This window comes from Rhodofomes roseus (genome assembly GCF_022264815.1).
Source record: "Rhodofomes roseus strain CIRM-BRFM 1785 chromosome Unknown C8Q71scaffold_18, whole genome shotgun sequence".
NCBI classification, from domain to species: domain Eukaryota; kingdom Fungi; phylum Basidiomycota; class Agaricomycetes; order Polyporales; family Fomitopsidaceae; genus Rhodofomes; species Rhodofomes roseus.
In genome coordinates, this window is record NW_025952974.1 from 264,560 (window position 1) to 290,174 (window position 25,615).

Below are 25,615 nucleotides of genomic sequence, written 5' to 3' on the forward strand. Positions count from 1 at the left end.
TTCCACACGGCCTGTCAAAGGCGGTCAGCTGAAGCTACGAACAAATGGACTTCTGGTGACTCGACGAGATGCAAACTCACGCCTCTGTCCGTTCACCGGGCCAATCCAGACACGAAGGTGACGGAGGCAAATCCTACTCGAGTTAGTGAAATCCCGATAAGTCCGTATGGCAGATGTAGCATAACCACTGTTTGCATCCGAGGGAGAGATTCGGGATAAGAGGACGACATATGTAGAAGACGGCCGGTAAGTAGAAGACTGGTCGAGGACCAGTCTCCTACCCAACCGCTGAGGGAGGTAGGGGGCCCCGTGTCGATGGTCAGTACAATGCGAAGTGTCGAAGAGCCGTTCGATGCTAAGTCCAGCGATCACGTGTTCTGTCTTATGTAACTTCTCCAAACCTTATTCCCCTCTACCTCCCTACAGCGGCTGGCAGAAAACATGTGTATACACCGGCGAGCGGCGTCCCACGCCCTCCATTTGGTAGTGCACCGGCCCCGGAAACCAATAAATCTATATGTTTTTCCGGGAATATTCGACATGATGAGGTAGCACATTGCAGTGAGCCATTGAACCTGCCGCGAACGCACGAACCATCAGCAGCCTCCCCGCGATGCCCCCCAGTGCTGCAGACCCAGTACCGAAAGTCCCTACACTTGAAGAAGTCTATGCGAAGACTCTCGCTGGTCTTGGACGGCGGCCATGTCGATGGCAGGCAGAGTCATGTCGCGCCGCGCTGAAGGGAGACAAGGATATCATATCCATTGCACCGACTGGTTCAGGGAAGACACTCACCTTCTGGATGCCTCTGCTCTTCCGAGAGGATGGGATACAGCTGGTAGTCACGCCGCTCAACTTGTTAGGCACTCAGAACGTCACGGAGCTAAAACAACATGGTATCAGCGCGTGCGATGTACGCGCGGATACGGCAACTGCGAAGCTCTTTCAGGTTCTGTCCCTCATGTAGCTAGCAGATATAATGCATTGGCTCACCATCACACCAGGAAATCGAGGACGGACGATACCGAGCGATCATCACAAATCCCGAGGAGCTCTTCAAGGAGGGCGGCGGCTTCGAGAAGCTCTGGAAAGTCCCAAAATTTACGTCGCGGCTGATCTCGATCATCTGGGACGAAGCACATTGCATTAGTACGTGGAGTTCCTTCCGCGCAGACTACAAGAAGGCGTACCGGCTGCGCTACCTGTTGCCACATACACGGTTCTTGCTGGCCAGTGCGACGTTCAATGACCAGCTCAAGGTCAACACTCTAAAGACAATGCACATGTCCTTGAAAGACTGTATCGTGTTTCAGCGATCAAACGACAGGCCAAACGTACACATTGAAGTACGCCGCATTGAGCACTCACTGCGTAGCTTTGAAGACCTGGACTTCCTCATCCCACCTGACTGGAAGCCTGGCGACGAGACCCCAAGCTTCCTGGTCTTCTTTGACAATATTGAAGACTCGATTGCGGCCGCGGAAAGGTTGCGAAGCCGCTTACCTCGCGACTCAAAGTCGAAGGTCATGTGGTTCAACTCTCGGATGACGTCTCTGTTCCGCGAAGAGGCACTGAAGGCGTTCAGTAATGGTGAGCTGTACGGCCTGTGTTGCACGGACTCTTTTGGGATGGTAGGTGCTCACCGTGTCACCCTCCAACATGCTACTCATGTCTCCATAGGGAATCAACGTCGCAAAGATACGGCTAGTGGTCCAATGGCGGCTGACGTGTGACTTGAACACGTTGTGGCAGCGCTTCGGGCGTGCTGTGCGGGACCTATTGTTGGACGGTGTTGCAATCTTTCTGGTGGAATCCAAGTACTTCGATGACGAGAAAGCAAAGGCCTCCGAACGCGCGGAGAAAGCCAAAGAGACTAGAAAGCGTAAAGCTGCAAACGTGCTTGCCCCGTCCCGCTCCGCAAAGGCTGCGCGGCTTGCCAAGTCGCAGGTCGGGCCGCTCGAGCCCAGCACACGTAGTGATCGTCCTGCAACGCCGCGCAGTGCAACAGCACTCGGTGATCATCCCGCAACCGCAAGCAACTCAAACTTGCTTGGTAATCGAACTGCAGGAAGTGTACACGACGCGAACTTGCAACACGATCGTCCAGCAACCACTTTGAACACGCATAACAATCCAAGCCGCGCCACGCCGGCTGCACGCATTCCAGACGCGCACAGTGATCGTGACGTGGTGGAGAATCCTGTACGCCCGGAGCAACCGGCAGGTTCAGATGCACGTCAGAAGTCTCCGCTGAACGATGTCACGATACATACCCATAATACAACTCCGGCATTGCAGGATCTTGCCATGCTGCGCTTGGAGTTCCGATCGGAGGAGAAGCCAAAAACGCAGCAAGCAGCAAAACGAACGGCTGAAGACCTGCTCACGCCCGAGATGGACGCGTTCATTAACGCAGGAACACGGCCGTTCAAGTGCCATAGGAAGCCCATTATGGCGTTCTATGCGAACGACAAAACCGGTATGTTGGACCCGTGTTTGCATATGTGGGCGCTGCACGTGTTGACGCTCTCATCAGTCTCAGACCATCAGTTATGCCGCCCCGACCTGCCCGCCGGATGCACTCGCTGCGTTGCTCGTACCTCTTCAATCTGCTGTATTCTCTGCTCGCCAGAACACTCCATCTTCTCGCAGTATCGGCGGCATCAGGGCAGTGCTGTGGCGCCTGGTACCGAACCAGTGGCCCCTCCGAGTAGGGCATCTAGACTTCCGAAGGACGCTGGCATGCTCGATACCAGACGCGATCTTACAACGGCTCTGGACGCCTTCCGTCTCAAATGCGCTGAAGACGAGTATGGTTCGTTAGCTTACACTCTGCGCCCTGATCTCATCCTACCCGAGTCTGTCATGCTGCGCTTGGTCGAGTGCGCGCGTGCACAGAAAATTGGCTGCCTGGACGACATCAAGCGGGAGACGAAGTGGCCGGCACATGAGGTTGATAGGTATGGGAAGGGTGTTTTGGAGATTATCCTGCGGTGAGTCTCAATACGTGGCCTTGTACTGTGGTTTGACTGACGTCTATTAGCCACTTCCCCCTCAACCTTCCGTTCACTTCGACACCACTGCCTGCTCGAGGACAAGGCTCTAGCGTGTCCGAAAGCCCTGCAACACCGCGCGTTCCTGACGCTGCGCACGCAACGCCGGCTGTTGTGCAACAACGGAGGTGTGGTATCTGCAGGCAGCTAGGGCATAACAGTACGTGATTCGTTGTAGTCTGTCATCTGCGTGCGACTCAATTGATGACTGTTTGCTAGAACGCAGTTGTCCAATGCGAGAGACAACAGATCAAACAGCCCCGTTGCCCGCGCAGCTCAGTTCTACGGTGTCAGACGCATCAGACAGCAGGAACGCTCGTCCCGATGCCGGGCCACTTGTCCGCCCTACCTCGTCCACCCTTCCTGCCACTCCCACTGCCACACAGCCTGCGCGATCATTGCATACATTCGACGATCCACTGGCGTCTCTGCTGTTCTCAACCCCGAGCTACCGTCGCAATGCACAGGTCAAGACTCTTGCTGAGATCATCGCAGAGCGTGAGCGCGAAGCTAGCAGTGCGGGGCCGGCGGGTTCTGTGCAAGCGATTGCAACTGAAGGTGAGAATGTTATTACTGTATGGACCATACAATGTAATCATGCGACTGCAGGGACAACAGCCGGGCTGTTGGCCCCTATACCTCCGCGACACTTCTATAGTGATAGTGCCAATGCTACTGCAGGTTTGCGTCGCTGAAGTCTACCCGTCTACGTTCATTATGTCCTCCACATTCACTTGATTGATCACACCCCCGCTTGTTCCAGTCGTCTCGCCCGTGCCACCACCCTCGTCTGCCATGTCAGTATCCTCCGTAGAATGGCCTAATAGTACCATTGTCTCTGTACCCTTTGCCACGGTGTCGGGGATGACGTAGTTGCTCTTCCGTCCCGCGATATGTTCGTTTGGTTTGAGTTCGCCCGCCATGCGCGAAGCAAGGGCCGCGAATGTCCTTGTCATGTCGGGAGAGCCGCGAGCTGTTGTAAGGCCAGTGAGGATGTAGTTCCGCTCGGCGTTCGCAATACAGCTTCGGTATGTAAGAATGTTTGGTGACTCGGTGATGATACGGTTGATGGTGTAATTAGAATTCTCTCCGCCATATGTGTCCTTTGGGGGTAGCAGGTCAGTCTAAGCTCTGGCTATGCAGATCATATGATGAGTACCTTTGTGAGGAGGTTATTGAACTCCTCGACCCAATCAACACCTCGGAAGGAGTCAGGCTTGCCCTTCGGGTTTACGAGCATGTTCAACCGAATTGCTCGCCGTAAACGTGGCGGGTATACATAATGGACATCGGTGAAGAACTTTGTCATATGGTGGGCGTACTTGTGTTTGCCAGTCTCCTTGAAGATGGCTATCCAGGACGGTAGGACTGTCTCAACCCGGCCAATGTCACCGGCATTCATCGCCCAGCTAAGCTCTTCGTACAGCAGCAAGTGCTCATGAAGGAGAAGTGTATTCTCTCGCTGCTCGTCCCGTTGTGCGCCCTGCCGCCGGAGGTTAAACATCCGTGGACCGCCGACCTCCCCTGCGACGTAGGTCCGAGCAAGGCCCACAGCCAGCGCAAATATTTCGCCTATGCTTGGCTTCTCTTGTTCGGCCCACGTCTCAAGGGTGATATCGTTCTTCAGTTTCCTCGAGACCTCCACGCGCCAAGCATCCAGGCGCAGCACTGTCCCGACATGTTGAATTCCTTCGTGCATCTGTCGGAACGTGGGATTTGAGCTGAACTTGCCCGTTTCGAGTGGACGAAGGGACCCGATATATTGTAAGAAGGTGTTATCGCCACGAGCGTGCTTAGGTTTGATCCAAATACGCCAGATGCCATCCGCGGCGGCCATTTTGAAGTGAAAAAGCCCCGGTACGAAGACGACAAATTGTAGCCTGGCCCAAGGTGTGTCCTCGATTGAACGTGCCTTAAGTGCGGACACAACCCGCTCCATCGTCCCTAGGTCACCATGGAACAAGACGACATACTCAGAGATGTCTGTCTCCTCGCCCGTGGCATAGATCGCCGTTGGATCGCCGATCCCTGCCTGGGCGCAGAGTTGCTGGATCGCCTCGATGTTCCCATCAACGGTGGAGTTGTTGACATCCATTGTTCGAGCGGGATGGTGACGAAGCTTCGTGACGGGGATGCACTCGACAGGATGTGGTCGACCAATCTCTGAGGTGAACTGACGAAAATATGCCGGGCCGAAGTGCGTGAGGTCATACACGAACTTCCAGGAATTGAAAAGCCCTTTGCGGCTTAGTCCACTCGCATGCGGTGTCTCGGGGTGCAGCATCAGCAAGTCTTTGAATCCACGCGGCTGCAGTGTTGCTGATGCTGCAGGATTAAGAAGTGAGGTAGCCCAGAGCACCTGAGAGCAGCGAAGGTCTGCTGGGACCACTCCGTGGTCCAACTGAAAGATGTCTCCCGATGTGAGGTGCTTGAGGTCCCCGCCAGGCTTCTCAATGGTTGGTGTGTTTGTATGGAGCTTCAACTCGAAGTTGTCGTACGCAAACGCAGCTGTGAGAGATCGACCGAGCTCCATGATCGACACAGCACTCTCCTGCGACAGGGATCTCACGGCATTGTTGATCGCATCCGGGGAGACAGAGACTCCCATATGAGCGAGGGCCTTGAGAGCCTTGTCTGGCATGACAGACGCGTGGAAGAAGCCACCGTTCACGGCACCTAAAGCATTGCATTGCTGATTGATGGTCTGCATGACTAACGACAAGATCACAGCAGCTCTCTGGAAGAAACGGTCAGCTCGTCGCATGACTTGAGAGAAGGCAGTGAGACTCACAATAACCCGTAAACCGCAGCGCCGCTGTTGCACTATCCTCGCTCGCCGTGTCTGTGGCGGCTCGTCTGGCCTCGCCGCGTCAGGTGCGGGTTCCCTATCATCCCCAAGAGCCACCCAGTACTCGTCTTCATTCATCTCCCCACTCGCCGTGTCCCCATCCTCGCTCCCGAGCGGAGCTGCGTCCTCGCCCGACAGCATAAAGATCATGAGATCCCAGAGCTGGGGCTCGAGTTCTTGCATGTGTTTCGCCATGTCTTCCGTTCGGAAGTCGTTGAACTGTTTCGCTGTCGCACGAAGCGCGCTGAAGTGCCAGCCATTCTTCTTCTCGGTGAGCCGCCGAGCCGAGTTGTGGTACTGTACCTTCATGTACTTATGTGCCCACTCATCCAACGCGTCGCGCATCTTCCCATGACGACTGAGAGCCGTGAGGAAGTTGGTTGTGTTCGCGACAAGGCCGTGCGCGAGCGCGTTCCGTTCGAGCGTAGGATTGCGGATGACAGCAAGCACGACCTCGGAGAGTGTGGTGTTTTGCGCGTGGATAAACTGGAGAATGGTCTGTAGAGTTGTCATAGATAACATCGTGGCGCAGGGAGACACGGAGACAGAGCGCGACGCGTCAGACACGACAGAGGAGACACGACGCGTCAGACACCGAACAGCGACGAGACGCGTCTCTAGACGCTCGTGCAGGACATTGCGCAGGCGCTTAGTAAATACCTCAGCTTAGATAATAAACGCGTTGACCGCATTTGGATGTGGCGTCTCCGGTGGCCGTTGTTTACAAATGTTTTCTGCCAGCCGCTCTGGCGAGGTAGAGGGGTTTAAGATTGTGGGGTTTGAAATGGGCGGAGATGGGAGGGGCGGAGAGGGGGCGGATTGGGTGCGGGAATCAAATGTAGGTGGCGGGATTGTGGCTGAAGTGTGGTGGGCGAGATTTAACATTGCAGAAGCTATCGACATGGGGCCCCCTACCTCGCCTGAGCGGATGGGGAGGAGACTGGTCGAGGACAAGCTTGAAGATTTGCGTGTACACTGTAAGCGCCTAGAGATAAGTTATGCCGCCGGCACGCACCGTCAGCGCGTCACGGTCAGCTCTCGAGGAAGCAAATTCAATCCAAATTCAATCTCATCTTATCCGAAATCACAGCCACTCGAAGGCCCAGTGGCGTCGCAATTGAGCTTGAGCAACTTCGTCTCGACTCTCTTGGTGATCCCGGCTGGTAGACAACACACTAAATGAGTAAACGTTAGAGCGTTGGCGCCGCCCCTGTATGTACGCAGAACCTACTGAAGCTGAAGGCTGAAGCGACTTCTTCAGCCTGCGGGCGCTGGCAGGACGTGAACGCTTCCTGCCGCGGAGCCGACAATAACTATTGTATCCAGTGTGAAGTTGTTGACGCTGATGAGCTAATGCACACATGCAGGTCTCGGTGAGTAGGGCAATAGCGGAGACATGCCTCCGTACCGTGAACAGTGCGGCCAGGTGAGTCCGTTGTCAAAGAAGTTCCGTCCTGTGGTATTCTCAATGCGGCACCTCTAGGATTATCACCCAATTGTGCTTACATACCGCGATCGATGCCTCGCGGTGTCTCGACGACTCTACACCAGCCTCCGACGCTCGGCTAGCCGAGTTCCATACGATACAGGCTATTGGACCCTGCGTCCCTGCATCCCACACCCTATGCACAACACATCCCTTATCCACTCCTGGTCTCATCGAGGAGCCGGATTTCAGGTACCAGCAGGCACTCCGGATCTGTGTCACCGCTCCGACTCTGCGAACTCGCGAAGCACACAAGCTCGGGTTTACGACAGTTTGATCAGACGATCCAGGTATCAATGGAATGCTACTCATCACAGTTGCACAATACTTTGCGATGCCTCGACAAGTCTTCGTCGGCCTCTCAAGCCCGCAGGCAGCAGTACTCCACCAAAAGCGATCCCTCATGGCCCCTCCTCGTCCGCGTCCGGTCCCAGCAAGGCTCCTGATGCCGCAGTTAGTCAATACGGAAGCTTGTTGGTAATAAGTCACGTACTCCGATACTCTGTCCGGCCGCTCTAGCTGAGCGAAGTTTCGAAGCAAGGCACCCGAGTGCGGGTTTACGACGGCGACCGACATTCGCCCGGGTGGGTCGGACGTTCGGATTGGGAGTTGAGAGCAACGTACTCGGATCCAGCTTTTGTAGGAGTTGCTCTGGCCTCTCTTACCTGTCCCCTCGATTGTTCGCTCGAGTGACATACAGCAACCCGAAATCTGAGCCAGGCTGTAACCATCTCCAAAGAAGTCCTGGGGGGCCAATCGTCGTCAACTGCTGGAGAAGTGATATTCAGAGAAACCCCAGCTTGTACATGACCCGATCACACGAACATCCCACGACCAGTATTCATCTTTCCAGCACATGTACAAGTATGCACTGGAACAATTATCGTTCAAGTCCGCTTCGCAAGTCCCATTCGGAGTGCACCGGAATGCAATCACGGAAGTGCCAGCCAGAGGGCAAGCAGCTTCACGAAGTTCGGTGTGCCTACACCCGTCACCGGGTCCCACCCGGGCTGGGCGTAGAAGCCTTCCGTGCCGCAGCCCGGGTTTGAACCGGTAGTAATGTCGTTGAATGCCGCCATGAATTCAGGAGTGTAGATCTGTCAAGCAAATGCATCTAAGTCGGACAGCATATATGTAGTAACTAGCAAGCGCACGCACCGCGGGGTTGATAAATCCAATCGGCGACTTCCCAATGGCGAGGCGGGCATCGTTGATAGCGGAGAAGATCGCCGCAGAAACAGGCGACGAGCACGAGGTGCCGTAAACAAGATAGTATTCACCCTGGACAGCGACGACGTAGTTCGCACTACAAATCGCATGAGCACTGATCGTTGTAAACTCCCAGTCATAGCGTTCCACTCACCCGTTGGCAGAGATGTCAGGATAGGCACGCGAACCGGAAGTGTTATACGTGCCGTCAGGGTAGCCAGGTGGGTAGTTAGCCAGATAGTGTTCCACTGCAGCTGCCTGGTACGACGGCACGGGGAATACGTTCGAGAAGCCACCGCCGGATTGGATAATCTGTTCACATGCGCTTTCAGGCTCGAAGATCTGTGAAGGATGATCAACCGTGAACTGAACTGGAACGTTCAGTGCACGTACAGTTGAGTTCGGGTTGACCCGCGTCGCACCGACCGCGGTGACGTAAGGACAGTCGACGGGGAAGGCTGGCGCAAAAGTGTGGCCAAACCAGTCCACCTGGCCGTCAGCATCCAAGCAGGCTTCACCAATCCCCGCAACACCATAGTCGCCAGACGAATAAAGCACCGTGATGCCCATGAGCCCGAGTTTCGCATACTCGGCGCACTGCCTCTGCTCATACGCCGGCGTCAGGTCTGCCTCCGTGTATCCATACGACGTTGACATGATGTACGCAGGGGAGACTGTGCCACAGTTCTCGGGGCCCTCGTAGCCGCCGCCGTGCGGGTCCGGATACGTCGCATCAAATTCGGGGTCGTCGCCACCCTCAAAAGTGCAGTACGACGCGTCGAGTGCGTCGAGTAGGTTACCGAAGGAGGCGCCCTCGTAGAAGTCGCCCGCCTGGTAAAGTTGCACAGGCTGCCGTGGGCCAACGAGCGTCATGGAGTACTGCAGGTCGAGGTTAGACTCGCCGTTGTAGTAGAATCCACCGCCGTCTTCCGTCTCAAGATAGCCTCCATCGATGCTGTACAGGATAGGCCGTTGCCCAACCTGGCTGGGCGAGAAATTGCCGAAGAATATGTCTAGGTCGCTCGCGTTATATGCCTGGGGAGTGTATTCGACTGTGTATATTTATCAGTCAAGCAGGCAACACAGGAGATACAGAGCTCACCGATAGCAAGCGAGTTCTTCTCCGGGACGAGAGGGTAGTAGTCGAAGTCATATAGCGCGCGCAGACAGTTCGGGACGATCTGCTCGTCGCAGTTCTCCAACTGATCGATGATGCCCTGCACCGTACCCGTAGTCTTGGGGAAGCTCGTACCGAATCCAGGCTGGCCGATGGCATGCGCAGAAGAGTTTGAGCTCGCACTCGCATCGTCCCTGCTACCGAGCTTCTGCCACTGTCCGGCGGGTCCGCGAGGTTTGGTATCAAAGTGGAGGGTCGGTGACACGATCTCGACGTGCTTCGAGACGTGTTCCGGAAGGTGGTACTTCTCATGGCACGCAACGTGCGTGTGGCTCTCGTCCTCACCGAACTGGTAGACGTAGTACTCCGTGCCCAGCAGACGTTCCGCCTCCTCGATCGTCACGTTCACTTTTATCCAGCTCCCACCCGTACCTAGCTTGACGCGCTCAGAAGCGACGCCGCTCTCCACGAGCCAGGTGCGCACAGTGTCGACAGACTCCTTCGTCGGGCGAAACGTCGATGCGACCTTGGCCGGAGTCCAGTGTTTACCGTAGTTAGGCGACTCGGGGTGAGATACGTCCATGATGTACTCCTCGATGTTCTCTAGATTGGGCTGCACGAGCCCGACACGGAAGGGAAGGACCATGTCTGGCTCCGCTCGTCGGACGGCTGTCCATCCGCGGGGGATGATGTCCCGTACCTCGTGGACGATATGACCAGTGGGGGCGGGGACAGCGGTGACATATAGGACGAGGGCAAGGGCGACCAGGCGACTAGAGAGCACCATCATCCTTGAGATGGAGACGCCCTGTGCTACGAAAGAACGTGTCTCTATCAGTTTGCCCGTTATATATCCTCACGCGCGTGTGAGGTCCACACTGTATACTGTCGGGAAGGTATGTCCGTCGCCAGGAAGTGCCTGTACGCAATGACGGTATTCACGAACCGCTTGGCCAGGCACGTTGGACTTCGATGTAGATGTGGCTGGCAAATGCAATTTCCGCGCGGATAGTTACACCACGTATCTGGCCTGCAAAATTTCGATTGCATCAACAGAACGAGGAGACAATGCTGACCACTTGACTTACAGGTAAGTCCCTGATAGGCGGTGCAAATCAATTGAACATGGCAGAGCCTCCGATTGTATGGCACCATTCTCCGCTCGTTGCAAATAACACACGATTGTCAAACACAATCAGCGAGAACTGCAAGTGATTGAGCCTCTGATGACCACTGGCAAACGAGTCCACGGGTACTCACACACTGTCCAATTGCCCACCGAGTCTAGACTCGTGATTGACTGTGCGTTCATGCGACCGTGTATAGACCTACGCATAAAGATATTGAGTCGCGTTGAGCTGTCGCATTGCCTAGGTCAGTCGAAGAGGAGGATGCGGGTGAGATGGTCCAGGTTCGGAGGAGGAGACAAGCCCAGCCTCGTGCCACCGACGCGTAAGCGCCCGAGATGGCCGATCTCCGAGTCGCCGCCAGTGACCGTCACCACTTCTCGAACTCGAAAACAGATTCAATCCGTACATAATCCCGTCTTATTCAAAGCCGCCTTGAAGCCTCCACTCACATCGTCCAGCGTCAGTCGCACCAACTCCCACACGACGAACCTATGCCGAAACCTTGTCGTCGATACTCGAACTATCATCTCTGTCTCGCCGTATCAGAGTCCAGACACTGCACGCATACTATGTATGACTCCTCAAATAAAGACCAAGGAGTGGAACCGACGCATAGGTCAGCAGAGAGTGCGGCACATGAACAGAATGATAGCAAGGATAGCAATGTCATCCTGCCCATGGGTAATGCGAATGCAGCCGGGGCGAGCAAGGCTATATATGCTTCGATGCACTCACACACTTCCTCGGCCGGTGGGTGCACGAGTCCCTGGAATTGCTTGCTTCTGCACCCAACGGTATGCGTACCTGATTTGCGAACTTCGATGCTCGTGTGGGGACTACTTAATTTTGCTCTAGGCACTGCCCGCTGTACTGCTCGTCGTCAAGAGTCTACGAGGTTCATCGCCACTCGAACACACACTGATGTCATATAACCTAGGTGAGTGGACGCGAAGTAACGTTTCTGAAGAGCCAAGTTTCCGACAAGGGGCCTTCGCACGTACGATAGCTCGAATGTCAGCTACTCCTGTGTCCCACCGCCTTATGGCGATCCTCGGAGACTCACAGGACTAACATCAGAGCTCGCGATAAACACACTGCTGCACAGTCAGCCTGCATGCCCCTCCCCTTAAAGAAAGATTGAAATCGTCAGCTTCGTGCACGCCGAGGCTACCGACTTCGTGACCCACCCTCGCCGCCTACTGGCAGGATGTTGCTCGCAGCCCGTCTAGCCTCATCCTTTGCGCTCATCTTCACCCTTTCCCTCATCGCGTCTGGTGCGCCTGCCAACTCGCGCACGGTTGTGCATGAATCGCGTAACCATGTACCCCGCGGATGGAACGCCATCCGGCGCGCAGACCCTGGCTTGATCCTCCCGTTCAGGATTGGCCTCGCCCAGCCAAACATCGAGAATATCGAGGCGTATCTCCTCGACGTCTCCCACCCGTCCTCACCCAACTACGGAAAGCACTGGGCCCCAGGTCGCATCGCCGAGACGTTCCGTCCCTCGCGCGAGTCGATCGACACCGTCCGTGCGTGGCTCGCTGAGGCTGGAGGGCTCGACGCCGCACGCGTGAACCTCAGCGCTGGCGGCGGGTGGCTTCAAGCGGACCTAACAGTTGAAGAGGCGGAGCGTCTGCTTGAGACGGAGTACCATGTGTACCAGTTCGAGGGCGACGAGGAGCGCACGCACGTCGCGTGCCACGAGAAGTACCACCTCCCGGAGGACGTCGCGAAGCACGTCGAGATCGTGACGCCGACGCTGCACTTCGACGTCAAACCAAAGAGCAAGCCGGTCCAGCTGGAGAAGAGGGACGCGCCGTCGAGCGGGAGCGCGGCCGCCCATGCTGTTGGCCAGCCTGGCTTTGGTGCATCCTTCCCGAAGACTTCTGGCACTATCCAGGTACGTACGCGTTATTGGCTAGGTCGAAGTGAGAGGCCGTTAACGATACGCCCGACAGCCCGTGGTAGACCCGGCGCTTGCTTATTGCGATGAGCAAATCGTCCCCGACTGTCTGCGTGTCTTATATAGTTTCGACTACACGCCTGTCGCTCCTGAGCGCAATTCAATCGCGATTGGTACGGGTGATGTCTGTGACCTCTCGAACGATCCTGACACTCTGCATCATAGTGGAATACACTCCTGAAGCCTATGTCGCGACTGACCTCGATATGTTCTTCGCCAACTACTCGCCCGCTCAGATCGGCGAGCGGCCTGTACTCAACAGCATCGACGGTGGTATGTACTGCGAGACAAATGTCATACTTGGGATTGATGTCTCGTCGAAGGCTTTGTGCAGACCAATCAGACTGGCTTCGACTACAACGGTGAATCCAACCTGGATCTGCAATATGCGATGACGCTCGTGGGCCGTACACAGCCCGTTCAGCTTTACCAAGCAGGCGACGACGTTGAGGGTCCGTAACTGAAACAAAATTACTGCTATCTGCTGATGGTCCTCATGTTACATAGGTGCCTCGTTCAATAACTTACTTGATGCGCTCGACGGATCGTACTGCTACTTTGAGGGCGGCGACAACCCCGAATACGACTCGATCTATCCGGATCCATATGGTGGATATGAGGGTGTGTTGCGTTTCATTCATGAACCCTGGAACTTGCGAGTGACAGTTGCTCCCAGGCCCAGAGTCCTGCGGGACCGTCACTCCGGCCTATGTCATGTCCACTTCGTACTCGTACAACGAAGCCGACCTGACTCCGGCGTACGAGGAGAGGCAATGTGCCGAGTACGCCAAGGTGCGTAGCACTACTAGATCACCTGTATGACGCACCTCACATTGCACGGTCAGTTGGGCCTGATGGGAGTAACTGTCCTGTATTCCTCGGGTGACTACGGCGTCGCAGGCAATGACGGCGTCTGCCTGTACCCTAACGGAACACAAGCAGACGGTGCACCAGATTTCAACCCGAGCTTCCCAGGAACGTGCCCATACATCACTAGCGTCGGGGCGACCCAAGTGAACCCGAACTCGACGGTAAGTACCTTGTCCCCTCAATCCAGGAGCACTCCATTGAAGCCCTGCAAGGTATATGAACCAGAGAGCGCATGCGAGCAAGTCATCTACTCCGGTGGCGGGTTCTCGAATGTCTTCCCCATGCCGTCGTATCAGAAGACAGCTGTGGAGTACTACCTGACGAACTACCCGCCTCCCTATGCGCCGACTCTCTACAACAGCTCTGGAACGAGCCGTGGCTTCCCTGACATCGCTGCGAATGGGTGAGTAGAGTCATCAACTCAGTTCTCATCGAGTGAAACGCAGCTGAACCTGTCCTCAATCCTTGCTTCACAGAGCGAACTACGTCGTCGCCATCGACGGCGAATTCTGGCTAGTCTACGGAACCTCATGTTCCTCCCCGGTCTCCGCCGCCATCTTCTCTGGGATCAACGACGCTCGACTCGCTGTCGGTAAGGGACCAATCGGGTTCATCAACCCTACCGTAAGTTTCTTGCTTGCTCACAGCGTCCAGTGTATGCTGAAAGCCGCCTGTAGATCTACACTCCGGCCTTCATGGCTGCGTTCAACGACATCACCACTGGGTCAAACCAAGGATGTGACACTGAAGGTTTCTACGCTCAGCCAGGCTGGGACCCCGTCACTGGCGTCGGAACACCGAACTTCAGCAAGCTGGTGGAGCTTTGGCTCGATCTGCCTTGAGCAGCAGTGCCCCTTCAAGATAATCCCAGCGATCGCGTTCGTCTGTCCCGTCGGTATCGTTGTAATAGTTTGTTGGCTGTCCGCTATGGTATAGACTGCTACACGGACCAATCAGCATTGCTGCCAGGAACGTACCTAGCTGATGCTGCATTGAGTGAGATCTGAGAACGGCGTGCTGGACCGCTGACAAGCATCCAAAAGCACCATGTGAGTTGTGCAAGTCTCGTTACCCCTAAAGGCCTCGTTCATTGCGAAATCTGACAAGACGCTATCAGTTGATGCATGGACGACACAACTCACAGTTGAGAACAACCATGGATTTGCGGTAGTGTGATCGCAAATGAGATGTGTATTAGACAAGGGCAGCGAAGTGGATATCACTCATGCCTCCCCATCTACCGTCACGCCATGATGTGACTTTTTATGCCGCCTTCGCTTCTTCCTCGTCGACTCATCCTGTCCATCGCCATTCTTCACTGAGTCCATCCTACCGTCTTCTTCATCCACCTTCCTCCGCTTCGCCTTCCTTCCCGCTTCCTTCTCCACGTCCGCACTATCGTACCCATCCTCGGCGCCGCCCGCCGCCTCTCCTGCCTCCGCATCACCACCAGCGGCGGTGACCTTCTCCCTCATCCGCTCCTTCTTTCCCTTCCTCTTCTTCGGCTTCTCTGTCCTGTCCCTGTCCGCACCGCCCTCGCCGAGCACGATCCCGCGGTCCTTCAGCTTATCCTTGAGCTCCTTGAGCCGCGCGGTGCGCTGGCCGTCCCAGGTCTTGCCCTTGCCCTCCTTGCGGTACGGCGCGAGCTTCTTGACACCCATGAACTGGTTCAGCTCCGCGTCGGTCGCCATGAGAATCTCGGTGGCGGAGAGGCCGAAAGTTTGGGGCGCGACGCGAGCGTACTTGAAGCGCGTGGGCATGTCGCCGACCTACATAGAATGGGTGAGCAGGATGTGAAGAGAGGGAAGAAAGTGAGGCGGACCATATCGTTGAACTCGAGTCCGTAGAGCTCGTCCATGTATTTCTCCAGTACCTGCTTGCGCATTTCCTCAGTACCGTCCCACTCCTCCTCATCCACGGGCCCGCGCTCTACCGCAGCGTCCATTTCGTCGATGTCCACACCGCCCTCGTCCACACCACCTTCGTCCTTCTTCTTTTTCTTCTTCTTTTTCTTCTTGCTCGAGGACGCCTCTTCGTCAGACTCCTCCTCTGGGGGCACGATGTCCGTGATATCGATGTCGTCCCACGTAGGCTTATCATCATCGTCGAGTGCGTCATCGTCAGCGTCGCGCTCGTAGAGCTCCGCCATTTGTCGATCGTGCGCATCGGGGTCCCAGTCGCCCTCAAGATCAAGCTCTTGCAATGCTGAAAAGGATATCCATCGAGTCAGACGACAGAAAACGCATGAGGGACGACACGAACCGTCACTCGCAAGTGCCTTGCCACCCTCCTTGCTGATCATTTCCAGTCGTACCTGCAAGTCCTTCATTTTGAGCGACTTCAAGCGCTTCACCTCTTCACGCTTCTTCAATAGTTCCTCTTCTTTGCGAGCCTTGCGGTTTTCACGCGCTTCTTTCCGTGAAGTGTCCTGTCTCCGGACGAGGGAATCGATGTTTCGTGGGTACCGCGCGATGGTATCTGCTCCTCTGGAGATGCCCTTCTAGTGAGTATATGCGGACGTGCTGGTGTGAGAAGACGCACGGCTCTTCGAAACGGAAGTTGTACGAGCTCTCGAAGCGATCCGCGACATCGTCGAACTCGTCCTCGTCGATTTCCTCTCCTCCAGAGACCGCACCGTGTTCTCCCTCAGACTTGATGTCCTCAGCATCCGAAGCGGAGGCTGAAGAGCTGGAGGAGCCGCCGTCCTTGGCCTTCCCCTTGCTCTTCTTGCCCTTCTTGGACTTCGAGCCGACGATCTCCTTGTACGTTGGGAGCCGGCGTGAGGCATGGTCAATCCAGCCGCGATTTAGGATGTAGCTTGACAATGCAAGTGTCAGCGTGGTAACGGGACAGATGGTGCAGCGCACTTGATAAGGAACTCCTGGTCTTGCTCTTCCTTGCTCTCCTTCCCTTTCCCCTTCCCTTTCGCCTCTTCCTTCTTTTTCTTCTTCTTGCTCTTCTCCTTGCCCTCCTCTTTCACCTCTGGCTCTGGCTCTGGCTCTGGCTCCGCCTCCTCTCCACCTCCAGCAGTACCTGTGTCCAGCGTGACAATCTCCTTCAGGTCGGCGCCTACCTCGCGCTCCAGGAACTGCCGGTACTCCTCTTCCTCCCTCTCGGTCTCGTCCTTCGTCTTTTCCCGCGGCACGAGGAAGCCGTCATCTTCATCTTCTTCCTTGGGCCTGCTTACAGCGTCGTGGAAGGCGGAGATGGTCTCCTTGCGGAGGGCGGCTTGCTCGGCGACGTGTGTCAGCGGTTCGGGGGAGGGTGAGCGGGAGGAGGGGTTGAGTGCGGAGGCGAGGGCGTGTTGGCGCATCGTCAAGGGTTTAGACTATACCACAAGGGTCAAATACCATAGATTACATATACTGCATGAGTGACAGACCTTGTCTTTTGGTGCACGCGTTACCGGGGCTGCATTGCCCGTTTTCTGGCGTTCCTCTGTATGCCTCGAATTAGCGACGCCAATGCCGACGACCAGCCAAACTCACCTTCAAATATATCCTTCCCGCCTTCATAGATCGCCGGGTCCTTCTTCCTTATTCTCAGGAGCGTCCTCAAAATTGCCGCATCTACAGCTGGGGTGAGCTCCTCGCCGTCCTCGTCCTCGCTTTCGTCCTCCGAGTCATCCTCGTCTACGCCATCTTCTTCTGCGTCAGACCCATACTTCTCCTTCACTGCACTGGCGCTGAGTTAGCTTTGGGCGAGGTGGGCGCAGGAGGACGTACGCTTCGCGAGCTCCTCGCGCTCCTTGCGGTATTCAAACGCCTTGGCGAAGTGTTCGTTGATGGTGAGCTGGTTGATGCCTTCGTTTTCAGACTCGTCCGAGAGCATCTTGAATAGCTATGGTGTATGTATCTGGTGTTGGATGGAGAGATGGAGTCCTGGCGGCAACCCGCTCGAGGACAAGTACGACGATCGAAAGCTCGAGGGCTCGTAAATTGAAATGGCAGTGCGGAGAAAATATCGGCACGTGATCGAGTCGGGACGAGCGCTGACAGTGCTCACCGCGTTCGGTTCAGCCCAGTCTTCCTTCTCTTACCGTACCTCCACCACCGCTTTCATATCCTGCCGTGGCTGGGGCTTCCCTTGCAGCACATTTGATAGTATGGTGTGTACAGACGACGGGATGGTAGAACTTGGTGGCAACTAACATGTGGGCTACGCGGGGATACTAGGCCTCCCTCCACTTTTGCTCGGAATGCAACAACCTGCTGTATCCCAAAGCCGACCCGCAACGGCGCATCATGGTCTACGCCTGCCGGATATGCAACTACGATGAGATTGGAGAGAACAAGTGTGTTTACAGGAACGACTTGTTGACTGTGACAAAGTACGTTCCCCTACCTGCGAGCGTGCGAGTGTTTCTTCTGTTCAGTGCTCAACAGTCCATCCCAGAGAGCAGGTCGGTGTTACGGGAGACCTTATGAACGATACGACATTGGTGCGTACATTTGGCTCCACTCTGCGCTTTCGTCTCACAATCCTCTAGGCGCATGCCAACATGCAATGTCCGCAGTGTGGAAACGATGAGTGCGTACTTTCAGTTTTTTCCACAAGCATCTTCGTCTTGCTTTCTGTTGACACCGGACGGCCTGCACCTTCAGCGCTGTCTACTTCCAAGACCAGTCGAAGCGAAAGGAGACGCGGATGATCCTCTTCTTCGTCTGCACAAAATGCAACCATAATTTCACGGACCCAACGGTGGCCCGACCACAGGATGCAGATTGACGTGGATAGATTATTGGAGACTGGTGTTCGCTTGTGTACATTATCGGCTTAATTCTATGCTCTGTTACACTCCACGGCAGTACCTCTCACATGGTGATACACCATTCATGTACATATGAGTTCTGGCACTGAACGATCCTTGAGGACAATCCGAATAATTCGGAGGTCGGACCTGCTAACCACGGTGTCACGCGCGTGACGAGAACAATGGGCCACAGGCGCGTGACGGTCACATGAGCGAAGGCGATCGAGTGGCGGGCGTCCGCAACGCCTGCCACTCTCCCTTTGACCCCCAACTCTCTGCATTTGCTTGGTTTCAGTCTCTCTTGGCCGCCCAACAGTTGTACTACTTGTGAGTTGTGAGAGAACGAACCCTTCGGTGTCATATAGACGCGTCAATTCTCAGTGTTTACCTCGTTGAACAAAAAGCAGCACAAAGGATATATACCGCCAGTCAGAGCAGACGCCTGGGAACGAGCATTTGGCGGTTGCACCAGGGATCTTACTCCTTACTAAGAGGTGTGTATACGCGCTTTGACTTGCCAGCCGTCCACAGAAGTGCCGTACACCAGACCCATGCGCGCCCGCCGGCGACCTGCGCTGCAGGACAAGACGCCAGGGAACACGCCCCAATCTCACCACTCAGACGCGTCGAAGGCGAAGGAGGCCCTCTTCAATGAACCCCGCAAACCGCTTGGGGCACTTCCCATCGCCCCTGAAGTCGTGCCAAGAATTGCGGACGAGAATGGCACCCCGCTCTCGGTCCCACCATCCCCGCATCCACACCATGTCCGCAGAGTGCCCCAGCCACCACCAGAGCCTCTGGAGGAGGAGAGTGGTTCTGAGCTGAGCGCGCCCCCGACTCCAACACCATCGCGTATCCGGAGGCCAGGAACGCGACCGTCCGAAATGCCTCGCTACTCGTCTGATTTTCGCTCCGACGCCGCACGCCACTCAAATATGCTTTCCGCTGCTATGCTACCCGTACCTGCGGGCTCAGAGCGGGAACCTCTCTCGTATGGCGCCAGTTCAGACTCATCTGCGGGACCCAGTCCGTCTCCCGTCAAGACGATGAATTGGCCACTCTCGAACAGGCGCCCTCTTCCCCCGCCTACGTTCCGTCCACTCGTCGAAGCCGCGCCCAGTCCCCTCCCAACGAAACATGCACGTCTCTCGAGCTCGTCCCGTCCTTCAGGCGGCTTCCTGCCACCCCCTCCTCCGCCTCCCGTCTTCGCCTTCGAGCACCGCACGCCGTCCTTCGTTCCGCCTACTCCCAAACCCAAACATGTCAAGACGCTGCTGCGCCCCGCTAACGATGAAGATGGCATCCTTGCGAGTCCCACACCCATCAAGAGCGGGTTCGGTCCACTGCTCATGCAGAGCACGCCCGCCCCGCTTCGCAAGCGGCGACCGCGGCTCCCGTTGAACGGGCTGTCTATGCGCGCCCCGCAGAGGGAGGCAGCGCCTGTTGCCGCGAGCTCGAAGGCGAAGGGGAAGCAGCGCGCCAGGGAGGAGTCCCTCCCTCCGAGCTCGCCGCCTCCGCCCTCCCCCGGCGACCCCGGCGCGGTGCCGTTTGCAGTGCGGGAGGACCTCATGGCCGAGCTGGAAGATGATGAACCCCTCGAGTCAGAAGATAAAGAGAACATGGGCGCTGGGGGCAGCGTTGCTCTCGGGTCAGCCTTCGACGTGGTGCCGCTGCAGAAGGAAAGGAGCAGGAGCTCGGAGGACGACCCATTCGGGTTCATCGCGGCGGAAAGGAAGCTCAAGGCCATCCGTAAGGACAAAGACAAGGGAAAGGCCCCGGCGTCGTCGAGCCGTCCGCCCCTCGGTATCGTTGTCGTCTCTCGCCCCACGCCGTCGCCCACGCCTGGGCCCTCCACGGCGGTGGCCGAGCCGCTCCAGCTCCCCACGCCCGACGGCGGCTCCGAGGCAGACTCGAATCCCGGAGATGATAGATTCGCCGGTATCGACAGCCCTCGTCTGGGGCATGATTTCCCGGAGGCAGAGCTTCCCGACCCCGCCGCGAGCGACCCACTCATCCAGCCCGCATATGACAGCAACTCTGACGTCCTTTCCTACGCCGATCCCGACGAGGTCTACGTCCGAGAAGAGGACGAAGACGAAGAAGAGGACAAGGAGAACGCGGCTCCTCCCCCTGCGCCCGCCGAACCCTCGGTGCAGGGCGACGATGAGTCGGCGACGGGCTCCCCTGAGGCGGACCCGACGCGCACGCCGCACAAGCCGAAGAGCGCACGAAAGCGAAGCCCGATGCTAACGCCAGATTTTGAACACGAGAGCTCGGAGGTGGGTGAGGGCACGCCGAGTCGGAGCATGGGCCCTGCGGAGCTGCTGGACCTGACACGCTCTGTGCCCGCGAGGCGGCCGCAGGCGCGCGCCGCTGCGGAGGATATCATGGACGAAGACGAAGCCCGCGATGAAAGGGATGAGGAGAAGCGGGCAAGTGAAAGCGAGCGCGAGGAACCGACGCCGGTTGCGAAGCCTGCGACCAGGAAACGTAGGCGCGGGAAGGAGGACGAAGAGGATCCTATCAAGGCCGCGAAGAATCTGGAGAAGCTCCTCCCGAAGAGGCCTGCGAAACGTGCAAAGCCCGCGTCCGACGACGAGTCCGAATCCGAGTCCTCCGACCCTCCTGCGAAGCGTGCGCGAGGGCGGGGAAGAGGAAGGGCACGAGGACGCGGTCGTGGCGCGACGGGCAGGGGACGCGGACGCGGTCGGGGCAAGGCGCGTGCTGAGGAGGCCGCGAGCGGAGAGGAGGGCGGGGCAGAGAGTGACAGTGAGGGAGAAGAAGATGCGAAACCTCGCAGCGGCACTGGTCGTGGTAGCAGCGCTAGAGGTCGCGGCTCATCGAGGGGGCGAGGAAGAGCCCGCGGACGGGGCGCATCGACCAGCAGCCGCCCGCCCTCGAGCTCGACCCGTGTCACGCGATCTCGCTCGCAGAAGCCCTCGAGCAAGCCGGATAGCAAGGGCAAGAAACGCGCCAGGGATGAAGACGAGGAGATCGATATTGAGGAGGACGAGGTGAGTGTTACGAGTGATCTGCGCTGAGGTGCGCGTGCTGATGCGGTCTGTAGGAGCGTGCCCAATCACGTCAGGCGCGCATCGAGTACTTCCGGAAGCTCGACGAGTACAGCCTAGAGAAGGAAGACGTCTACGTGATATGAACTCTATGACATATGTCTCAATTGATTATGGTTCTTATGTCCATTTGTTTCCTTCTGGTGGCGTGTTTGTTGACCTCATTCGAGTGTGTTTGGGCAGGACGATAGGTTGTACCCCCGTGTAGGGGTTGTACAAGTAGCAGAAGTGTATCGTACCCTTGACTACAGCTGATTGAATAATGAACATGAGTATTATGTTGCATGCATCCTCGTGTCGCTGATCCACAGACTCTGAGCAACCTTACCACGACTTTCGCTCCTGGTTATTGCCAGTCTCGCGTTGAGCATGCGGGTCATCAAAATCAGGACGTACATCACATGTCTACTGCTGGTATACTGTGTGGTAGACCGATCTGCGTGAGCGGCGATCTCGGTAATTGAACTACTTACTCTTCAATCAGACATGGACATGTGTAGCCTTCTTCGTTCATCCGGCACCGAGCCAAGCATGATATCAACAGGAGATCAGTGCTTCTGGGTCTGTTAGGGCGATCCACGGCGATGCGATTGTGGGCGTATGTCGGTCCCTCGATCGGATCGACGTTTGTCCCAAGCACCCGTACCATGGCTTGACAGTGACTATGACTGTTACGCACACTGGGGAACCTTCCGAGAGACAGAGTCCGACGCATGCTAGATCTAGAGCTGTTAATGCAAGTATCCCCGTGCCAACCGCAACTGGAGCTCCGGAATGTCTGACCGTTGACGATCTGCAGCAGCCTCGCACCCTGCTTACACATCCTCACTTGCAGTGCATAACGATATTGAGTCTGATACGTAATTTATGCCACTTTGGCCTACACCTTAGTGAAGTACACGCAAGTTCACCGAGCAAATCTATTACACTGACATATGTACCGCTTTCGAGTCACGGAAAACGGGATGGACGACAGCCTGAGAGAGCGATCAATGGAGATAGCGACGAGAGTTGGATAGCGCGACAGAGATAGCGACGAGAGTTGTGATAGCGAATGGCGAGCTTGACGACGAGGATTACTTATTGCTAACTTGAAAGCATAGCGAAAGACAGCTGACAATAATGAGGAAATAAGAACGTCTAGGAAGACGATGCGGGGAGGAGCTGTCGCGTCCGGCGCGGCGAGCGTAGCGTTTCGGGCATCGCGGCGCTCCTCACTTGCGGGGAGTGTTGAGCCGTTCGCTACAATAGCCATGTCCGGGTCAGTACCTTTGAACCATACCGAGCAGAACTTACTCGACTCTCTTGTGGTGCCTCGCCAATGCGTCGTAGCTGGCGAAATCCTTGTTGCAGCCACAGTCCTCTCGCTGGCAGCGAGCTAGGTGCAACGCAAAGTGGTCGGTCTTCTTGCCAACGTGTTGCGCGAGGGCATAGCATGGACGCTTGGCATCCGAGTGAACTTTGATCACTTGGCTGCAGATCGTGCCGTCGGGGTACAACCAGTTGCAGTTAGAAACAGACACTACTTGAGTACCCTGAGGCTCTTGACGGATCTGAGGGGGGTGATCCGAGGCCAAGTGCATTTCAAACTCCCGCGTCACCCCGTTTGCATCGTCCCCCCGGATTTCTACGCCGCATTGAGACTGAACGACTCTGCCGTCCGCGAAGCGCCGGTAGACCTCGAAGCAACATATGCGCTTGAGAGCGCTTTGGGGAAGTATGGGCACATAGTGTGCCGCAGGTGTGCTGGGAGTGTTGTACCAGCGATGCGCATCAGGACCAATTTGTCGGCTACAACGAGAACGTTCAGACAAGGATCAAAGCGAAAGCATGGGCAACACGATCACTCACGCGGCTTCGTCCAGCGCAGAGTCCGAGTCTAGGGAGTGATGAGACATTCCGGGTGTAATATTTGACTACAGTTCATCTGCCTCTGTGTATCCTTTATAAACGCAACAGGCCACCAATGCAGTATACCGGAACAACGTTGCCATTTTCCTGCGCACACCTTACACCCGGACCACTGTGTTCAGGTGAGGTAGCATTGTAGAGGGTTGTACGAGACCGGTGGCAACCCACTTCGCACGGAGTAGAAAGGGTTTGTTTCCTCCTGTAAGAATAATTTTCAGAAGAAGTGCAAACAGGCGATGGGTGTGGTGGAAAGATTGCGAACCGTCAGGCCAAGATGAGGGCGACACGCAGACGGAAGACCATGATATCGATGGGAGGGACGCGCGCGCAAAACTAATTCGCGAATACAGCGCGCAGCACGTTGATAAAGACGGTGGGCAGTGGAAACAACAGATTCTGAGTTTCTCAGAGCTTCACGTCGTGGTCAGGACTCAGCGGAGGGAGGAGGAGGAGACACGCCCAGGGTGTGTGACCGTGTTATTTAGGTCACATGATGGCGTTTCGGATTGTCCGTTCATCGAAGAACGACCCCAAGTTGAAGGGCTTACCTACTACCCGAGCTACCAGCATCTGCCGCCCGTCGGCGGTCAAAACTCACTCGAGAACGAGGCCGCATGCAATCAGGTATAAAGCTACACAAACGCCGCGCCGTCACGGTGCCAGTGGACTTAGATTGTACGGTACACCACCAAACTATCATCAGGCAGAAGTGTGGGCGACGGGCGTACGTAGCCTCTATCAGTGATTCCTAGCGTTCCCACTAGCATTGACTAACGAGAAGCCATTTTATGCGCAGATTCTCTTTGTGATTGATGGTTGGTGCTCCAATAAGTTTGCTTGCCACGCGTCTTCCACAATCTGAACCGGCGTTGACCGGTTGACCGGTGACCCATAGCCTTTGGCGAAGCCTGAAGGTACCAATTCAATGCAAGACTCAGAACGCGGCTTCAGACTCGGACTAGGCTGATATTAGTCTCCCCTAGGCAGACCATAAAGAAGACATCTTGGACGGAGGGGAGGGCGGTGGCTGAGAGCAACACAAGTGCGTCCGCATCCGCGACGGCAACTTGATGGCACCGCGGCCACTTACAGTAATGGCAATCAACTACGGGCATCATCATTTGGACGTCTATGCTACGACACACGACTGACGAGAGCACCGTTACTGCATTCATGCTGCTTCGAAATGCAATCCCGTTTTCCGAGTCGCAATATGTGGTGCAACCATTTACCAGGGCCGCGCCGGCTGCAGCGTATGATGTACACCGCTCGAGTACACCACCGGGCTTAGAACGTTCGATTGGCAGCCACGCACGCCGGAAACGATACCGTTGTCAACTACTAATATGACTTCGGCGGGTCGCTGCAGTTCTTGTACATGTGAAGACTCTGACTTACGCCGATCGCATCCTAGTATTGGAATTTCCTCCCACCTGGACCTGGGCCGGCGCACAGCCAGACGAGTAGCATTCATTCGAACGAACAATATGGTACAGGGACTACGTCAGGCTACACATCATTGCTTGAAGGAAACGGAGACAACAAATGACCTGCCAGACTTCACTGAGCTTCAGCACCAGATGTCACGGTGTGACCTCATAGAGTGTTAGAAGGTGGGCCGTCCAGCGATCCAAGAACATCATGCATAGCACACGGCGAATATATGTGCACGACGGCACGGAGGTCAGATATGTGTGGAAATTCGAGAGCAGGAAATTGCTATCCACGAATATGAGGTACTCGCTGCGAACATTGGACCCGCGTCAGCAGCGTGCGGGGACTGTCCCCACTGACCGCATTCACCACTCACCTGGAGCTTATGATAATGTCTTTTCGATGGACCACAACAGATCGAGTGCCCGTAAAGGTTTTCGCTATCGCATCGCTGGCCGGAACAGCTGTACAAGGCGAGGTCGTTGACCCGGACCGCAATATGTTGAACAAATCGCGATTCCAGTTGCAAGCGAAGCGACTCTCCGCACACATCACCGTCTGTTTTGGTCCATACCGAACCTGGCACATGACGTCCGTCTACGTCCATTTCAGAGACGCATATGTCATCTCGATGGCACTCCTCCAGGTGCGCCTCGAATGCAATCTTGAGTTGACCAACGTTCTCCCCTTTGATTTTCACGTTGCAGGGGACGACTTTAGCTCTAAGCAGGAGGGGGCAGCACAAGGTAAAATGTGCACCGAGTACCTCC

The 25,615-nt window shown here is 56.1% G+C and overlaps 7 protein-coding genes across 7 annotated transcripts; 4 read left to right on the forward strand and 3 right to left on the reverse strand.

The window, feature by feature from the left end:
- Positions 1 to 613: 613 nt before the first annotated feature.
- C8Q71DRAFT_712876 (P-loop containing nucleoside triphosphate hydrolase protein) lies at positions 614 to 2,997 on the forward strand (the record flags this gene model as incomplete). Its single annotated transcript, XM_047920883.1, has 5 exons — positions 614 to 949; positions 1,005 to 1,631; positions 1,681 to 1,940; positions 2,001 to 2,479; positions 2,543 to 2,997. The coding sequence occupies 5 exons, from the start codon at positions 614 to 616 to the stop codon at positions 2,995 to 2,997; spliced, it is 2,157 nt and encodes a 718-aa protein (XP_047776191.1).
- A 754-nt stretch (positions 2,998 to 3,751) lies between these two features.
- C8Q71DRAFT_909496 (uncharacterized protein) lies at positions 3,752 to 6,517 on the reverse strand (the record flags this gene model as incomplete). Its single annotated transcript, XM_047929047.1, has 3 exons — positions 5,845 to 6,517; positions 4,213 to 5,790; positions 3,752 to 4,156 (listed from the first exon to the last, which is right to left on the reverse strand). The coding sequence occupies exons 1-3, from the start codon at positions 6,421 to 6,423 to the stop codon at positions 3,752 to 3,754; spliced, it is 2,562 nt and encodes an 853-aa protein (XP_047776192.1). The 5' UTR covers positions 6,424 to 6,517.
- Positions 6,518 to 8,230: 1,713 nt separating this feature from the next.
- On the reverse strand, positions 8,231 to 10,705 carry C8Q71DRAFT_183915 (subtilisin-like protein). Its single transcript, XM_047916828.1, has 5 exons — positions 9,699 to 10,705; positions 8,990 to 9,648; positions 8,751 to 8,938; positions 8,546 to 8,693; positions 8,231 to 8,484 (listed from the first exon to the last, which is right to left on the reverse strand). The coding sequence occupies exons 1-5, from the start codon at positions 10,501 to 10,503 to the stop codon at positions 8,320 to 8,322; spliced, it is 1,965 nt and encodes a 654-aa protein (XP_047776193.1). The 5' UTR covers positions 10,504 to 10,705; the 3' UTR covers positions 8,231 to 8,319.
- A 1,237-nt stretch (positions 10,706 to 11,942) lies between these two features.
- C8Q71DRAFT_183947 (peptidase S8/S53 domain-containing protein) lies at positions 11,943 to 14,653 on the forward strand. Its single transcript, XM_047916829.1, has 10 exons — positions 11,943 to 12,743; positions 12,802 to 12,919; positions 12,972 to 13,079; positions 13,130 to 13,258; positions 13,314 to 13,427; positions 13,483 to 13,598; positions 13,652 to 13,837; positions 13,889 to 14,079; positions 14,153 to 14,300; positions 14,354 to 14,653. Exons 1-10 carry the CDS (start codon positions 12,051 to 12,053, stop codon positions 14,516 to 14,518), a joined length of 1,968 nt encoding a protein of 655 aa, XP_047776194.1. The 5' UTR covers positions 11,943 to 12,050; the 3' UTR covers positions 14,519 to 14,653.
- Positions 14,654 to 14,718: 65 nt separating this feature from the next.
- C8Q71DRAFT_839190 (KRI1-like family C-terminal-domain-containing protein) lies at positions 14,719 to 17,599 on the reverse strand. Its single transcript, XM_047926497.1, has 8 exons — positions 17,402 to 17,599; positions 17,165 to 17,350; positions 17,059 to 17,114; positions 16,544 to 17,004; positions 16,218 to 16,493; positions 15,939 to 16,162; positions 15,499 to 15,881; positions 14,719 to 15,445 (listed from the first exon to the last, which is right to left on the reverse strand). Exons 1-8 carry the CDS (start codon positions 17,505 to 17,507, stop codon positions 14,900 to 14,902), a joined length of 2,238 nt encoding a protein of 745 aa, XP_047776195.1. The 5' UTR covers positions 17,508 to 17,599; the 3' UTR covers positions 14,719 to 14,899.
- Positions 17,600 to 17,705: 106 nt separating this feature from the next.
- Positions 17,706 to 18,478, forward strand: C8Q71DRAFT_773519 (uncharacterized protein). The gene is made up of 5 exons (XM_047924458.1): positions 17,706 to 17,784; positions 17,852 to 18,006; positions 18,072 to 18,117; positions 18,166 to 18,206; positions 18,281 to 18,478. Exons 1-5 carry the CDS (start codon positions 17,782 to 17,784, stop codon positions 18,402 to 18,404), a joined length of 369 nt encoding a protein of 122 aa, XP_047776196.1. The 5' UTR covers positions 17,706 to 17,781; the 3' UTR covers positions 18,405 to 18,478.
- Positions 18,479 to 18,980: 502 nt separating this feature from the next.
- C8Q71DRAFT_860250 (uncharacterized protein) lies at positions 18,981 to 21,586 on the forward strand (the record flags this gene model as incomplete). Its single annotated transcript, XM_047927773.1, has 2 exons — positions 18,981 to 21,443; positions 21,497 to 21,586. 2 exons carry the CDS (start codon positions 18,981 to 18,983, stop codon positions 21,584 to 21,586), a joined length of 2,553 nt encoding a protein of 850 aa, XP_047776197.1.
- Between the last annotated feature and the right edge of the window lie 4,029 nt (positions 21,587 to 25,615).